Source organism: Xiphias gladius, chromosome 14 (genome assembly GCF_016859285.1).
Source record: "Xiphias gladius isolate SHS-SW01 ecotype Sanya breed wild chromosome 14, ASM1685928v1, whole genome shotgun sequence".
NCBI lineage: Eukaryota > Metazoa > Chordata > Actinopteri > Istiophoriformes > Xiphiidae > Xiphias > Xiphias gladius.
The window spans coordinates 14,900,639-14,918,740 of NC_053413.1; the positions used below are offsets into that span (position 1 = coordinate 14,900,639).

At 39.0% G+C, this 18,102-nt stretch overlaps 1 protein-coding gene across 1 annotated transcript; it reads left to right on the forward strand.

The window, feature by feature from the left end:
• The first annotated feature begins 1,137 nt into the window (after positions 1 to 1,137).
• Positions 1,138 to 15,285, forward strand: tfa (transferrin-a). The gene is made up of 19 exons (XM_040143400.1): positions 1,138 to 1,715; positions 2,055 to 2,088; positions 5,323 to 5,439; positions 5,565 to 5,713; positions 6,851 to 6,953; positions 7,073 to 7,264; positions 7,980 to 8,109; positions 8,346 to 8,398; positions 9,849 to 10,012; positions 10,170 to 10,323; positions 10,437 to 10,600; positions 10,712 to 10,808; positions 10,902 to 10,922; positions 11,747 to 11,911; positions 12,565 to 12,715; positions 13,422 to 13,489; positions 13,594 to 13,775; positions 14,630 to 14,822; positions 14,974 to 15,285. Exons 3-19 carry the CDS (start codon positions 5,400 to 5,402, stop codon positions 15,015 to 15,017), a joined length of 2,070 nt encoding a protein of 689 aa, XP_039999334.1. The 5' UTR covers positions 1,138 to 1,715; positions 2,055 to 2,088; positions 5,323 to 5,399; the 3' UTR covers positions 15,018 to 15,285.
• The last annotated feature ends 2,817 nt before the right edge of the window (positions 15,286 to 18,102 follow it).

Sequence of the window (18,102 nt, forward strand, 5' to 3'; positions counted from 1 at the left end):
CACATTTCCCCCATTAATCAAAAAAAAAAAAAAAAAAAAAATGGAACTCTGTTGCCCTGATTGGGCATTTCACACACAGAACATCGTGCCAAACAATTTTGCATTTTTTGCGTGGTAGCATCTCGAATTTAAATTTGAGATTGTTCCACGTACAAAATCACAGGTCAAAATGTTAACTTCAAATCAGTGAACTACTCAAAATTGTTATGGGTAGCTTACACTTGTATGCTTGTTTTAGTGTTTTGCAAATTTTGGAGCTCGTAGGAGGTAAACCCTTTTAAAATCCGGCATTTCATATAAGACTTAAATTTAATGGCCAGTGCTGAAAGGTTAATGAGGGTACCAAGACAACAGCCTCAGACTTGGTTTGTTTGACGGGTTGCATATTTCATAAGAAGGATGATGACCCTAGTCATCCATTGACCTTTCAGCTAGTTCTCAGAATGAAGTCAATGGAAGTTAATATGTGATCAGTTAGCCATCAGGGCACTCCATTGATTTAACACAGTCTTTGAAAACAGTTGTATAACATCCTCCGTGGCTCTGGAAGAGCTTGTCAAAGTTTGAAAAAATAACCCTAATCATGTCATCAGGGTTATTTATTATGGGCTTGAGTTTTGAAAATAGGAAGACTAGAAGTGTGGGGTTTGAAAGAAGTGAGCTTTTAGTAGGGTGGGGTTTTTGAAAGATGCTATTGAGTTGCATCATGGGAAAAGTAGGATCCTATGCTTTTATGCCTCTGCGCTGACGACAGCCGTGGCCGGAGGCGTCATGTTTTCGGGTTTTTCGTCCCATTCTCGTGAACGCGATATCTCAGAAATGCCTCGAGGGACTTTCATCAAATTGGGCCCAAACGTTCGCTCGGACTAAAGAATGAATTGACTAGAGTGTGGTGGTCAAAGGTCAAATGGCAAGGTCACTGTCACCTCACAAAACATGTTTTTGGCCATAACTCGAGAATTCATACGCTAATTATGACAATATTTCACACAAATGATTAACAGGGTAAAAGGATGACGTGATGACAATTACGTTAAATCCAAAAGGTCAAAGGTCAACGTCACTGTGATGTCATAATGTTCTGCAAAAACAAATTTCTGGCCATTATTAAACGGCGTAACTCAGGAACAGAAGGGAAGTTGTGACCATATTTCACATTTGGTCGGATACTGAATTGGTGACATTAATCTCAGGTGCCAATCACCCAACTGTGGTGACGGTATAGATCTTCTGTGCTGCCGGATTGAAGATGATTGCGAAGCATCAATGTTTTACAATTTGTAGCTTTTTCTCAGCAACGTCCATATTTGAAGCACTGTTGACTGTCCTGGCTAAAACTCTGTGTTCTATCAGAATCTGTTTTATTGGCCAAACATTGTGAACACATACAAGGAATTTGACCGGACAGTCATGGATGTTAACTGCAACTTGACAGGTTGGCGGAGGCATACAACCGCGAGGCAGTGGTTTTAGTTCGATCGTAGCCCACACTGGAGACCAAAAGGCAGCATATTTCCACCTCTGCTGCATTGATTTTGACGTTTCTTTTTTTCAACTTTATGAAAGTGCAATGGTAAATCACAGGAGTATCCCCTAATACACACAGATGACAGGGGCCTGTAGTTTAGAGAAGCACGTTTGTGGACGGAAGAATAGAACTATCAGAATGGCTGGTAAAATATATTTGGGCACTTTAACTTCCTGCAAAAATATCTGTAAGTATAAATAAAATAGGATCGCTTAAAGCCAACGACCTATGACAGAAAAGTATTTTGAGCCATTTTATTGAGTTGATTTAGGGGTTGGATCAGCAAACATGCCACCCTCCCCTCATGCTTCAAACTACTAAAGTGCAGTGGTTGAAAGCAACTAAGTACATCTACTCAAGTAAAATACTCTAACAGACTTAAAGTATCTGAGTATCATCTCCAGCAGTGCATAGGTTTGGTAAAAACTCACCATTGCTGTTACTGTAAATAACGTTGTAACATTATGAATAACCCTGACCGGCAGTGTCTGTGTTTCCTGATGTGTTTTTTTTTTTTTATCCCCAGAAACTGTCCCTGATCAAGAGTGAAATCACCATACGTGGGTATCAAGTGAATCATCACCCGTTGAGCATTATGTCACGGTTAACTCCTACAGTCAGACTCGACTTTTATCTCTTTGTCAAATGCAAAATACACAACGGTGCGCCTCGACAGCACTTTCCCTTCTCATAGTAGTACATTTGCAGTTGCTTTGGACAATATTTCACCTCCATCTGAAGGGGTAGCGGCTTGTATGATTAAACAGAGTCCCTGCTCTGCATATTTCAGCAAAACAATCATTGATGTTAAGCTTATCTGCTCTGATTTAGCACAGTCAGGATTGACTGACTTGCGGACTATCATCACCTGTGTCCCTGTGGTATTTCAGGAAGCTGGATAACAAACTTACGATTGTTTGAAATTAGTGCGAGTGGCATGCTTAAATATTCACGTTTACTAGTGGAAATATGAATCCAAAACCGGACCTTATATCCACACGATTTCATTTTCTGGAATTCAACATATTTTTAGCTTAAAAACACACAACTAATTTTTAAATTCACACGGCCAATGTGTTTGTCTGGTGCCTCCAGCAGAAAGCCCTGTCATTTTAACAGAAACAGCTCAGCATGAAAAAAAACAAACAAAAAACGTGCCGGTTTTTGTATAAATAATGCACGTAGGGGATATCAACTTGTGCACATTTGCAGTGACTCACCTCAACATCAGAATAACTAGCTGACATCAAAGTAATCATATTAATTAACTAGCTAAATCCTTGATCTAGAGGCGAGGACTTAAGCAGTGCCTCTTTTTTTTTTTTTTTTTTTTTTAAACTTTTTTTTTTTTAACTTTTTTAAAATCACATAATCAAAGAAAGAAAGACATGCAAAGAGTTTGTGAATTGGAGAGTTTTTGACTTAGTTCAACTGGCCCATTGTTCTCACTGTGAATTCCCCTTTACTGTTGCTAAAATCCACTTAAGATTAACATGCAAATATTTGCTTTACAGGGCAAAATGGTTAAAAGCAATGTTTCCACACAGATTCCATAGTCGCTGATTATTCCTTCACGTGAATCCCCTGCTACATCTGAATCTCACAGAATCCCACTCATACTTTTAGCTTTCACTGATTTATTACTAACTTTGTTCGTTTAACCTCCGTTTACCCTGGTAAATCCCATCGGCTTTAAAAAGTCCGTAGATAAGTGTTAGGACAGTGGCAGCACAGAAAGATGCAAACAGATGCAAAAAAAAATCACAAATATAAAGAAGTACAAAGCAGTACGAACAGGGTAAAAGAGATGTCCACAGAGAAAAGGCTGTAGTGAAAGATAAAAAATACTTGGGAACATCTTTGCCGTCAGTTATGACTTATAAACACTTTGGCTTTGGAGGATGGTGCCGTCCTCTGATCACCAGGCAGGGCTGTGGCTAATAAAAAGATTTTATCGGTTATTTCAGGAAACTTCCGCCTGAATTGTAATTTACACTTTGGTTCTTAATTCCGCCAGTATCAAGTCGGTCTGATACCTGCCACACGAACCCTTCTTCTTATCTTACATTAGAGGGTCAGGACAGAAAGGATAAAATACAAGGCCATTGTCCTCAAAAGTGAAATCCATCCACTCATCCAGTATCACATCTTGGTTCTTCTAAACTTAGACAGCCAAAGGCAGCTCAAAAAAACACATGAGATCTATTGTAAAGTTATTGGAAGATATTTCAGTACTCGGCAGAGGACAACAAAGGAGGAGGTGTTATTGGTTTGATTTACAAATCAAGATGAACCTTAGCTCTTGTGTTGGGTAATATTGACTCTGTAAACATGACTCTTATGTGGGTCACACACACTGCAACTTTTGCAAGTGAAATACTTTGATAAATGCAATGTTTTAAAATAATTTTGCCTTTTTCTTCTGCTGATCACAGTAACTGATGTGGCAGATCCGTCGCAGGGCCAGTCACCTGTCTGCCAGAAGCGGCTGAACAATTACCAAGAAATATACTATATCATTTCGGATTTTGCAATACTTAATCCCCCCAAAACTGCAATTTTCTGCCGTGATAAGATGGTTACAGTACAGGGTCTCACTATCAAATCCTGCAATTTTAGGATAAGAATATTACGCAATAGAAGAAGAGAAGATAGCATTTGCGAAAGTTTGTCAATGCCAGTGGTGGAATGTAACTAAGTACATTTACTCAAGTTCTGTACTTATGTACAATTTTGAGCTATTTGTACTTGAGTATTTTCATTTTCTGCTACGCCATACTTCTCCTGCATTTCAGAGGGGAATCTTGTACTTTTTACCCTGCTACATGTATCTGGTAGCTATAGTTACTGCTTACGCTGTAGATTACGATTTTACTTACGATACATAATGATGCATTTATTAAATATGATGCACCGCTATAATTGAAACCACCCAAAACTATATACAATAGTTAAGATAAGCTCCGCCTCAACCAACATGAGTAAAATGCTACTTTCACATTAATAAAATAGTAATGATAATACAACAATATCCTGAAGCCATTCTGTTCCATAATGAGTACTTTCACTTTTGATACTTTAAGTATATTTTGCAGATAACATTGTACTTTTCCTACAGTAAGATTTTGAAATAAGGACATTTTTGTGATGGAGTATTTTTACATGGTGGTATTAATAAAAGACCTGAATACTTCTTCCACCACTGATTAATTCTGTGTGGAGTAGCAGATTACTTGGGGAAATGGATTAGGAAAATTACAAGATTTAAAACTCTGAATCAGAGACGAGTCATTCTATTAAATGCACTTGTTGTGTACTTCAAATTCTTTTCTTGTTCATTTTATTTTTCTTTATGACCAACAAAGATTTATAGCCTGATAAACAGCTAATAGATCAATTTATTTGTCCTCAAGGGGCAGAAACACAGATTAAAACACAAGGCACATGGGAACACCAAATGAATATGAGGCCTATTAAGTCAAAATGTGGGAAAACAGATTGAAAAAAAAAAAAAATCTGAAAACTATTTATAATTTGGAGCCTGAAAGGGGTAAATGGGCTAATGGCAGCTTTTGCTTTGTGCCTCGTGGCGTGTTACTGATGATTACAGATGGTTAAATCGTTTCAAACGAGAAGTCTGTGACTTTCCATTATGAGGAAATTTCAGAAATGTACTCTCCGTTGTCTCTGCCAACCCGTGTACCGGCACACAAAGGTACACACGGACACATTAGGAAACCTGAGTAAACTGTTGCATTTTTATCTCTCTCTCTCCCCCCCCCCCCTCGGTCCAGTCTGAGGTTTGCTATAAAAGCCTGAGCTCCCTCCCTGTCACTCTGCTCTACTGACCCGGGAGACCCCACCGTTCAACATGAAGCCTCTCCTCCTTGTGGCGCTGCTCGGGTGCCTCGGTAAAGACGCAGACCGCCGCGCAGGCACGTTGAATCACAGTTTTACCCAACGCCCTGGTCTATCTGCATTGTTATTGTTGTTGTTTTGTTTGTTTTTTTCTCTTCTCCCCCATTTGCATTCGCAGCCGCCGTGTTCGCGGGCCCCGCGGGCAAGGTGCGATGGTGCGTCAAGTCGGAGCAAGAACGCCTGAAATGCGAGGACCTCGTCGCCCACGCCCCCGCCTTCTCCTGCGTGAAAAAGGAGGACGCCCTGTCCTGCATCCTTGCCATCAAGGTGAGGAAAAGGAGCACGATGAGCCAAGTGCTCAGTATGAAATGACAGCAGAAGGAAATTTCTACGCCGCTCGGCCCCTCAGCGTAAAAATGGCCGAGAAGTTGATATTTCAATCGCCAAAAAAGTGAGATTTTTGTTCAGAAAAGTGTTCAGATCATTTACTTGAGCGACACCACAGTGACGTATCAAGACGATGAGAATGTAACGCACAAGATGTACGTGAAGTCCTGAGAGTGATATTACTCATGATGCAGGATGGCCTCTTTCAGAGTCTGTCATTATTGTATATAATGATTATTATTATAGTCGTTGATACATTAATGCGAAAGCAGCATCTTCATGTTGCTACATACACCGTCGGGAAGGCGAGTGGGCAACAACGGTGCGTCATTTCACTATCGCGTTTTACGCGCAAAATCCTAATCTGCGTAGTAACTGCTAACACAGCAGGCGGGGGGAAATGGAGCGGAGCGAAAAAGTGCCACATTTCCCACTCCAATGGGACGAAGTAGAATTATAAAGCAGCAGAAAAATGCTTTACTCTACTCACGTAAAGCACAGACGCTCCCAAAGTGTATATAAGTGCAGTACTCGGGTAAATCTACTGGTTACTTTCCACCGCTGCCACAACGTAAAAAATACTCCAGTACAAGTACAAGACTAAAGTAAAGACATAAGTATCATCCGAAAAATATATGTCAAATTGTAAAATATCAAAATTAAAAATACGTGAAATATGTAGAATGCCCCCTTTCAGAGTGTTTTAGTATATTTTTATTATTGTTGTTATTATTGATACATTAACATATAAGCAGCATATTAATATGTAGCTGGTTGAGTTGGAGATATCGTTGAGAAGATTTCTCTTTAAAACTACATTATACCAACTATTCATATTTTTTGTATTTAATATTTTATATATGCAAAATAAGCATTACTACAACTGTAAAATATATTTCCCTCTGAAATGTAGTGGAGTTAGACGTGTAAAGTAACATAGAAATTAGCTGGTTAGTTTTCAGGCGAAGTACGAAGCTAAGTATCTCAACATTGTACAAAAGTACAGTAGTTGAATACATTTCCACTGTGTTTAATTACCAATCAAATGGTTGGTAAAGATCTGTGTTTTCCTAACAGGCTGGTGAGGCGGACGCCATCACTTTGGACGGAGGGGACATCTACATTGCTGGACTGGAAAACTACAACCTATATCCCATTATTGCTGAGGACTACGGCCATAGTATGATTACTCATCAGCTGTCTTCACTGACAAAATGAGCATGAGAAAAGGGATGTTTGGCATTTTGTGTGAGCTACGGGTTTTGACTTTTTGGCTTTTACTGTTCTGTGTACATCTAGCTTCAGACACCTGTTACTATGCTGTTGCTGTGGCTAAGAAGAACACAGGATTCGGCTTCAAAGAACTCCGGGGGAAGAAGTCTTGCCACACTGGGTTGGGGAAATCTGCAGGCTGGAACATTCCCATAGGAACTCTGTTGTCCATGAATGAAATGCATTGGAAAGGCACTGATGACAAACCCGTGGAAGAAGGTGAGCTGCTTCACACAATCCTCAAAACAAAGGTGCTAGTTATACACGTGACAATTGATTACAGGTTTGAATGTGTGCCTTAGATGTGTCGCAGGTCAGAAAATCAAAAATAAAAAGTGACAGTTTTGGTGTACTTCTGCTCATAACTATAGAAGAACGAAGGGGCCTTAACATGTTGCATTTGTTTAATCCAAAACTGAAGTTACAGGAAGGGGTCACAGGAAGTATCCCCTGCAACCCAGGTTGTTTCCAGTCTTTATGCTAAGCTAAGCCAACTGGTTGCTAACTATGGCTTCATATCAACAACACAGACATGAGAGTGCTATCAGTCGTTTAACTCTATCATTAAACTCTCGGTAATAAAGCAAATAAGTGTGTTTTCCAATATGTTGAACTACTCCTTTAACATAGTGGCTGTTTCACAGGCGGACTTCAGTGCTTTTATAGCCAATAAGTTCAAACAAAAATGAAAGAAGGATGCAGTATTTCCCCACCAGGATTTTATTTCTTCATGTTGGGGAAAAAACCCTGAAAAAGTTTACTGGTTGAATAAATGATGAAAATACCAAATATTAAAAGAATGTTGAGGCTTTTTCTTCGGGGTCAGGTCAGACTTTCTAAGGGTATGAGAGGGGAGGGGAGTTGCAGGGACTGCAACTTAATAAGCTCAGTACTTCTAAAATCCTGGGTACGGCCCTGCTTTTTGTTTTTGCAGTGGTGAACGATTTCTTCGTGTCCAGCTGTGTCCCGGGGGCAACAAGCAACTCCAAACTGTGTGCGCTGTGCAAGGCAGACTGCTCCAGGTCCCACAAGGAGCCTTACTATGATTACGGCGGTGCTTTCCAGTCAGTATGAGTCATTCTTTGATCCTTCTCAGTTCTACCATACTGCCCTCTATCTACCTCTACACATTTCTCTTCCAAATACAATAGCCACTGACGCCTCAGTCTGTGATCCTGTGACATTTTTAGCTGATGTGATGCTTTTTCTAAAACTCTTTCTCTCTGTGGAAATACACTGTACTGCTGCTGATGATTAAGCCTCTAACGCTGATGCACCTGTGGATTGGTCTAATTAACAGGTGTCTCAAGGACGTTGGAGACGTGGCTTTTGTGAAGCACCTCACTGTCCCTGGTCAGTACCACACAATCATCTAATTTTAAGTTGTAATGAATTATTGACTCATGGAAATAAGTAAGCGGGGCCCTTTTTCAAGTTTGTATTATGTGACCATGAAATACAAATAGTTTATTATATATATATATATATTTCCATCACGTGGGTCTTTTCTCAACATCTTCCTAACTTTCTTATTAGAAATTCGAATCTTATTAGATATTTTTCTTTTTCTCAATAACAGCAACACAAACAACAACACCGTTGTCAGGCACCATCACATCCATATCTCAATCACTGAATATTATGGACACCAACTAACATGTAGCGCCTCATGATTTGCATAAGATTACTTATGATCAATAAAGCATACAACAGAAAGGACTCAGCCCGAGAGGCAAATCAGCTCCAATTTGTACTATTCAAATTAATATTTCTATTTTATACAAAAGCCCTGAGAGGCAGGTGAAACTTTTATTTATTTGTAGATTAATCTTTTACCTTACAATTTATTTATTCAGTTATTTATTTTTGCCAGGATCAGTTTTCTAAGTTTTGTTTACTTAGGCCAGTGAAAACTTTTTTTTTTTTTTTTTTTTTAACTTCTTCTGGTTTTCTGCCAGGAAACCTTTCTGGCCGATATAAAATAAAAAATAAAGAAAAAACTGAAAATGATAAGTTAACTAATTCAAAAAATAAAACAGGATAAAAACCCTAGTCTCCTTGACGAAAGTCCTGTATTTGACCTATTCGTCCACCTCGACCTGCTTGATGACCTGACTTCTTAAAGCCTTTCTGGTAGAGTGCCTCCGCCAATTAAAATACATTTCTAGCCAAAGTAAAGACATGACAGTAATGTTACATAACTTGCTAACACGCAATATAATTACCTTGTGTTTAGAGTGTATGGAGAAATTAAAAATCAGAAGAAAACATGAATGCTTTTAGTCCTATTTAGACTGAGGCAGTGGTTGGACTTCAGCCTCTTGTGGCTAAAAAGGAGTATTACAACAACGAACGCTAAGAAAAATCCAGACCAAAAAATTAATTAATAAATAAATAAAAACTTGCCTCTCAGAGCAGGCAGGTGAAACAAAACTTGGAAAATGAGCCTGGAAAAATTTCACCAGTTTTTACAGTTAAAAAAAAAAAAAAAAAATTAGAAAACTAATCCTGGCCTCAGAGTGCTTCTGTAATTTTACGAACTTGCAATTACTAAATCATTTCTCCATCTTAGTAAAAAAAACTCACTCTTTCCATCTCATGCAGCTCTTTCAGTGAGTTCAGTGATAAGATTCCCACTGGATAAATTATAAAATACCTGTGCGACAGCCCAATATGTCTCTATGAACAAAATACTCTCTATACTAAAACATAGTAGTAAGAGGATGGGTAAGAGGTTTATTTGGAACTGGACAATTGAAACAGAAAATTACAAGTTTAAATCATTGTTGTGAAACACTTTCAGACTCTGAAAAGGCCAACTACGAGCTGCTGTGCAAGGATAACACCAGAGCACCTATCGACAGCTATGAAACCTGCCACCTGGCCAGGGTACCAGCTCATGCTGTTGTCACCCGCAAGGACCCACAGCTGGCCGAATTAATCTGGACAAACCTCCAGTCAGTACAGGTAAAGCACTCTACAGCACCAAGAGTGAGCAGGAGGGTTGACTGCATGATAAGGTAGAAGAGGGAGATGATAATGATTCATTCAAACATGTAACTTGTGTGTCAGTTGCCTCACAATATGTTTTCATAATCAGTTGGCTTACTGTGTGTCTTTTCAGGGCTTTAACCTTTTCTCCTCTGAAGCCTATGCACCTGCCAAGAACCTGATGTTCAAGGACTCAACGGTGAAGCTGGTGCAGGTGCCCCCGAACACCGACTCTTTCCTTTATCTAGGTGCTGAGTACACGAGCATCGTCCGTTCCCTTAGGAGAGGTACTTTAATCATGAGCAGATAAAACACACAGATTAACATTCAAAACAATCAGACAAACACATTTATTGACAGCAGCCACTGGCTCATGCTTATATTTTACTTCATTTTCCAGACCAGACCACAAGCGGTGTTTCCAGTGCCATTAGATGGTGTGCTGTGGGCCACGCTGAGACCTCCAAGTGTGATACCTGGTCCGTAAGCAGTGCAAGTAGTGGCACTGCCTCCATTGAATGCCAGAGTGGCTCCTCAGTTGAAGAGTGCCTGAAAAAGATTATGGTAAGACAGTCTTGGTTGAAATTTGGGAAACTACTAACTTGAGAATTTCTTTGCTCCATTTTGTGGCATATGTTCATGATCTGATGATCTGTTGCCTAAATCATCCTGCAGAGTAAAGACGCTGATGCAATGGCAGTAGATGGAGGACAGGTGTACACAGCTGGAAAGTGTGGTCTGGTTCCTGCTTTGGTGGAGCAGTATGATGAAGGTAAGATGCTTAGATAACACGGAAACACTTGGTTATTTTTTTTTATTCTACCTTTTTCACCTGAGTAATATTTGCATCACTGTCTCTCCACAGCGCTGTGCAACATTACTGGAGGTAATAAACCTGTCTATGTTACTGTTCCCTGCTGGCTTTAGTGATATAGATAAAATGAAATGTTAAAGAATTCGTATCGCAATAAATATATGCATATATTTATATATATATACATATATATGTGTGTGTGTGTGTGTGTGTGTGTGTGTATGTATATGTATACGTATATTATATGTGTATATATGTATATGTGTATGTGTATATATTTATATATATATATATATGTGTGTATGTTTATATGTATGTATGTGTATATATGTGTGTGTGTGTGTGTGTGTGTGTTTATGTGTGTATATATATATATATATTACCATACCCAAAATCTGACAAGGTTTCTCAAGTTAATTTAAGTATTTCATAATAATTTCTAGGGAAGTTTGGATAACTTGTAGATTGGTCCTAATTATGAGGAAAATAGAAATATCTTTGAAAAGCTCCACATGAACTCAAGTATATCTTCCGTCATGGAAACTATATTCCCCTTATATGTTTGATTGTATACTTGCCTGAGGACAATTTTCACATTATTTCATGTTCAGCTGACCTACTGTACACCATCAGTTGATTGGAACTAATTAATTGCATGTGTATGAACTGAGCACTGTCGATTTTACCTAAAATGGATATTAAATCACATAGTTCTTTCCAGGAAACCTAATGGAAATTATTTTTAAATTACAGAACAGTAAAACAAAGAATTCCTCATTTAGTCTTATACAACGATATTTATGAATCTTCCTTCTTAAATGAAATTACCTGTAACCAATAATTATCTGGTTGGTAGTTTTTCTGATCCATCTCTTTCTATACTTCCACCCTTGTAGCCACAGCCTCCTCTTACTATGCTGTTGCTGTGGTAAAGAAAGGTACAGTGTCTTCCTGGGAAGACCTGCGGGGCAAGAGGTCTTGCCACACAGGCAAAGGCAGAACTGCTGGCTGGAACATCCCCATGGGTCTCATCCACAACATTATTAATGACTGTAACTTCAGTAAGTAACCATGTGCTTATCTAAGCAAAGCTTTCACTGTGACCATTAGGCTAATTCTTCTAATAATTATGTTTATACTATGTATATACTACTAATTTGAAATCACAAATATGTTGTTGATAGAAAAATAACAGTGCCGAGATTATGTTTTCTATCAATATAATGTGAAAACATTTTATTCAACACACAGTATCTGCAAAGTTGCAAAATGTTCACATATTTAATTTGTTTCCCTACAATGTCCACTTGTTGCAACTAAACCGTTTTTTTTTTGTTTTTGTTTTTTTAATTTTTACAGTATGTTTAAGCAACCCATCACTTTTTTAAGTTTAAATACTGAATGAAAACCATACTCTTTCCCTAACCCTAACAAAAAGGTTATTGTAGCTTCAGCCTAATCTGAGAAAAAATCGTGTGCTTTGTAAGCCCCGCATCCACCCTGACCACCTCCCTGCAACTTCTGTGCTGTAGCACACTCTAACACTATTGAAGGGCGGCAATTATGTTTCCTCCAAAAAATATTTTGTAAATTGATAGTAAATAAAAGTAATTAATAGTAAATAAAAGTAACTGTTAGGAAACATGGCTTCTCTTTGCACACCTCTAAATTTAACACCAACACACTGCACTGACTGTGTCTCTTCTCTCCTCAGCTAAGTACTTCCCTAGAGGCTGTGCTCCTGGAGCAGATCCCGGCTCTTCGTTCTGTACTCAGTGTGGCGGAAGTGAGAGAGCTGTGGGTGATGAGTCCAAGTGCAAACCCAGTGCTGACGAGAAGTACTACGGCTACAGTGGAGCCTTTAGGTAGGAAGCAACAGTGCAGTTCTTCTCTACAGAGAGTTGTATGTGTATGTTTGTTAAAAGGAATAGTTCGATATTTTGGGAAGCTTAGCTTTCTTTCTGAGAATTAGAAAAGATTGATACCCCTCTCATGTCTGTGTGCTTAAGGTGGAGCTTGAACCATGAGGTTGTTAGCATAGATTAGCACAAAAATGTAGAAAAGAAACATTTTCGGGTGTTAGGGGAGGGGGACTCGCATCCTTCTATATCTTGACAAACAACAGTTTATTAAATACTCTTTTTAGATACTCACTTTTTTGCAGCTTCTCTGCAGCTGGCTGCTGTTTGCCAAGACTAATTAACAGCACCTAACTCCCCCTGAGACCAAAAACTATTGTTTTTACACTTCTATTTGTCTATGGCTTAAACAAACAAGAAGTGATCTTTAAAGGTGCTAATACGCTTATTTTTGAACTTTTGGAGAGAGCCAGGATAGCTGTTTCCCTGCTGTGCTTCATTCTTTATGCTAAAATAACTGCCTCTCAAATCCAGCTCTGTACTAACACAGACATGAGGGTGGTATTGATCTTCTCATCACTCTTGGCAACAAAGGAAACACGTATTTCCAAAAATGTCAAACTATTCATTTAATTACTCTTCCCACGCACCCTGCTAGGGGTGGAAACATCATCTTCATATTGCCTTAATCATGTTTTGCATGTCATTACAGATGTCTCGTGGAAGGTGCCGGTGATGTTGCCTTCATCAAACACACAATCGTTCCCGAGTACAACAATGGTAAGAGACTGACGCTGACCAGCTTTCACATAATCTATCATCTACGACAGTGTTGTTCCCTATAAAACTACAGCACTCTTCCATCCCACCTCTTCTTATCAAAGTTCAGCAACCAACATGGGCTAGAGGTGTGCAATCTGCTGACTACGAGCTGATCTGCCCTGGTAAGGGTCCAGTGCCAATCTCTGATTTCCTCTCATGCCACCTGGCAAAAGTGCCCGCACACGCTGTGGTGACTCGTCCAGACAGCCGCAGCAAAGTGGTCAGCATTCTCAAGGAGCAGCAGGTTAGTGATGAAGTTTTAGGTCACTTTTAGTCTTTGGCTGTTTGCTTTACAAAATACTACATTACATGGACTAGGATTATAAGTTTAATACATTTTGGAGAGGGATGTTTTTGCCCCATCAGATTTTTAGGAGAATTATGATGTTTTTGCAGGGGCAAGTTGGGACTATGAAGTAAAACATTTCTATTGTATTTTATCAATTTAGCACTCAATTTCTAGTGCTAACCTTTGTTTTACATCCTCATCTATGCTGGATAGTTTATTTTTTGTTGATGCTCTTAAAAAAATTCCTACTCATTCAGGTTTTGTATTTATTTATTTTTAGATCAGACTTGCTCCATTGTTTGCACCCACAATGAAATTATTTTGTCTGATACCTCGAAACCCCTACAGTGGGATATCGAGTACAGTTGTCCCACTGAGGCATAAAACACACAGTAAAATGTGATATATATATATATATATATATATGTGTGTGTGTGTGTGTGTGTGTGTGTGTGTGTGTGTGTGTGTATGTGTATATATGTATATGTGTATATATGTATATGTGTATATATGTATATGTGTATATATGTGTATATGTATATATGTGTATATATGTGTATATATGTGTATATATGTGTATATATGTGTATGTATATGTATATGTATGTATATGTATATTTATGTTTTGTGGGAATTCTTTGCACTTTTCTTTTTACTTTTACACAGGTTATCATAACGTTGAACAGCATTTTTGCCTTAAACTCCTGTCGATTACTGACCCTGATATGGATGTATAAATGACATAACTAGGTCAAATTTTTAAAAAATGAACGACTATTTAAAATCAAAATTTTGTTCTTTATTTATAGGCCATGTTTGGAAATTATGGCAGTGATACTTCATTCAGAATGTTCCACTCAGAAAGAGGAAAGAACCTTCTCTTCAAGGACTCCACTAAATGCATCCAGGATATTCCATCTGGAACAAACTATAAACAGTTTTTGGGAGAAGAGTACATGAGGGCCATGGCTTCACTCAGAGAGTGCAGTGAAACTGCTTCAGGTTTGTGCTACTGAGGGGAAAAATAAAGATGAACACAACAGATTATCAATAAAAGTGTATCCTTGTAGCCTATACACATCACACACACCCAAAAAATATGTTTCTGCTCTGCATTTTCAAGTCACAGTTTTGTATTTTCTCTTCCCAACAGATCTGGAGAAATCTTGCTCTTTCCATTCCTGTCAGCAAAAGTAGTGGTGACCATGGACCGTGTGTTTGCTCAGATGGCTCTCATTGATTCGAGCACCTAACCCACACTTCCCACACTCAACCCAGAAATTGCATTGAGTAATTTCTTACCGATCTTGTCGTAGTCCTGGTTTTAGAAGAACAAACAGATGCATTGCATCACGACCCACAAATCAATGAGTATTCGACCATTCATGTCCACATGTAGCTATTTTCATGCTGTTAAAACAAAATGTCGCACTGTCTTTGTTATTAGATCAACTAGTGCCTCACTTTTCTCAAATAAAACAGTTTCAATGCTCTTTTGTGGTGACTGTATGCTTATTTTTTTATTTTTTATTATGAAATGTCCGAAGCATTAATGAGTTTGAGCCCCAATTCGTCCGGGGCGTTTCTGTGTGGATTTTGCATGTCCTCCCCGTGCCTGCGTGGGTTTCCTCTTTCTCTGGGTGCTCCGGCTTCCTTCCACAGTCCAAAAACCTGCAGTTTAGGTAAAGTGGCAACTCTAAATTGCCTGTAGGTCTGAATGTGAGTGTTGTTTGTTTCTAATTGTCAGCCCTGGGATAGACTGGCACAACCAATCCAGGATGTACCCCGCCTCTCCTCGGGGATTGGCTCCAGCCCCCCCACGGCCCTCAAAAGGATAAAGGGTATAGCTAATGGATGGACTGTTGTAGTGAATGTCAACTTGTGCAATGAGCACACAATAGTAATGTTATTGCCTTGCTGACTGTTCTATTGGGAGGTGTTGTTACACTAGCACTGCTGAGTGAAGTGTCAGCGTAGATTAACAAAGGCACAGTAATCTGGCCTCAACTGTAATTGATCAGAGGCAAAATAGTTTTTAATCAGTCTTAAATCAACGATACAGTCGTTCCTGTGAAGCCAGCAGACGAAAGCAGTGGCTAAAAGCAAACAGGCGGATCTCCAAAAATGGGCAAGTGGCCAAACACTCAGGGAGGTGAAACAAAATCTGGGCTGGAAATTCAAAACAACATAGATAATCTGGTAAAGAGGAAAATGCTGGTTGAGGAGTATAAATACTGGGTCTGATGACAGTCCAGACCCTGTCAGTCCTCACCTGTCCACCAGTTGTCCTCAATGTCCTCCGTAGCTCATCGCCTGACCGGTCTCCTCCCTTCACACCTTTATACAATTATAGCCAGCACAAACCTCTCCTTCACCTGTACAAAGATCTCTTCTCCCCCCAAGGCAAACTTGCTGTACTTAGCTGTGTTTAAACACAGTAGCAACAGACAAAATACTACCCATACTCCTTCAACAGTGGATCAAGAAGCAGTACGACACACAAATGTGTCATACTGCAGCCTGGTGTGAAGATCACCAACCAAGTATGAAATATGCACCGAGAGACTGTCCAGTTTAACATAAGCTTTTTAAAAATGTCCTCTGTAATAGTCATTACATTTAGCTCCTGCAAAATGTCTTCTATTATAAGTGTATTAATACCAAGTGACATGTCAAAAAAATGTTGACTGGAATAAGAAAGAGAAACTGAGTCAAATTAGATGCGATGATGTCAGTAAACTAAACCCTTTAATGCTTGTATTCGGTCACAAAATGCGCCGCATAGTACAGGTTATTGTCATCGTTTAATTAGGCAAACTTCAGCCTTTAAAATGAAATGAAGTACTTATTTGCCCATGCAGTAAACATGTTCAGCTAACTAAGAATGAAATCAAGAATCTACTGTAAGTTAAATGTTAAATCCTGATAGTCTGCATACTACCTAGCGACAGTCTGTGTCACTAAAACTACTAATGTGATACAAAATTGCGGAAAGAAGTTTATGTATGCTCAGTGCCTCGTTTTATCTCAGTGGACTGAGGTAAAAATAAAGTTTTAGTCATGTTACAAACTCTGCAATGACTGAGCAAAAAAGTGTCTGGAGCATCTACTTTATGATCCGATCAACATTCAGCTTTCCTAAAAAGAGTTTTTGACTTGGTTCAACTGGCCCATTTTTCTCACTGTGAATTCCCCTTTACTGTTGCTAAAATCCACTTAAGATTAACATGCAAATATTTGCTTTACAGGGCAAAATGGTTAAAAGCAATGTTTCCACACAGATTCCATAGTCGCTGATTATTCCTTCACTTGGATCCCCTGCTACATCTGAATCTCCCAGAATCCCACTCATACTTTTAGCTTTCACTGATTTTTTTTACTAACTTTGTTCGTTTAACCTCTCTTTACCCTGGTAAATCCCATCGGCTTTAAAAAGTCCGTAGATAAGTGTTAGGACAGTGGCAGCACAGAAAGATGCAGACAGATGAAGTAGTACAAAGCACTGTATTGAACAGGGTAAAAGAGATGACCACAGAGAAAAGGCTGTAGTGAAAGATAAAAAAAATACTTGGGAACATCTTTGCCGTCAGTTATGACTTATAAACACTTTGGCTTTGGAGGATGGTGCCGTCCTCTGATCACCAGGCAGGGCTGTGGCTAATAAAAAGATTTTATCGGTTATTTCAGGAAACTTCCGCCTGAATTGTAATTTACACTTTGGTTCTTAATTCCGCCAGTATCAAGTCGGTCTGATACCTGCCACACGAACCCTTCTTCTTATCTTACATTAGAGGGTCAGTACAGAAAGGATAAAATACAATGCCATTGTCCTCAAAAGTGAAATCCATCCACTCATCCAGTATCACATCTTGGATCTTTCACACTTGGACCACCAAAGGCAGCTCAAAAAAATAATGAGATCTCAGTATTCGGCAGAGGACAACAAAGGAGGAGGTGTTACTATCACAGTTCATCTATGGCCTCGCTTACCCTTCCTCTGGACTTATCATCCAGTCTCACTATTCCTGTCTCAGCAATGTTTATTTTGGCCTCTGTTTCCTGCCACTCTCCATTCGCCCACCAGTTTTAATGCTCTTTGGTGGTGACGGTATGTTTTTTTTTCCGTTTTTTTTTTTTTTTATATTAACGTGTAATGTCTCAAGTATTTATCTTAAATACCAAAAAAAGTCAAATTATCTTTCAGTGTCAAGAACAGTCTGGAGCAAGCTCTTACTCATTGGTTGTAATGTAAGTTACTAATGCAAGTTTTTGTCGTAAAACG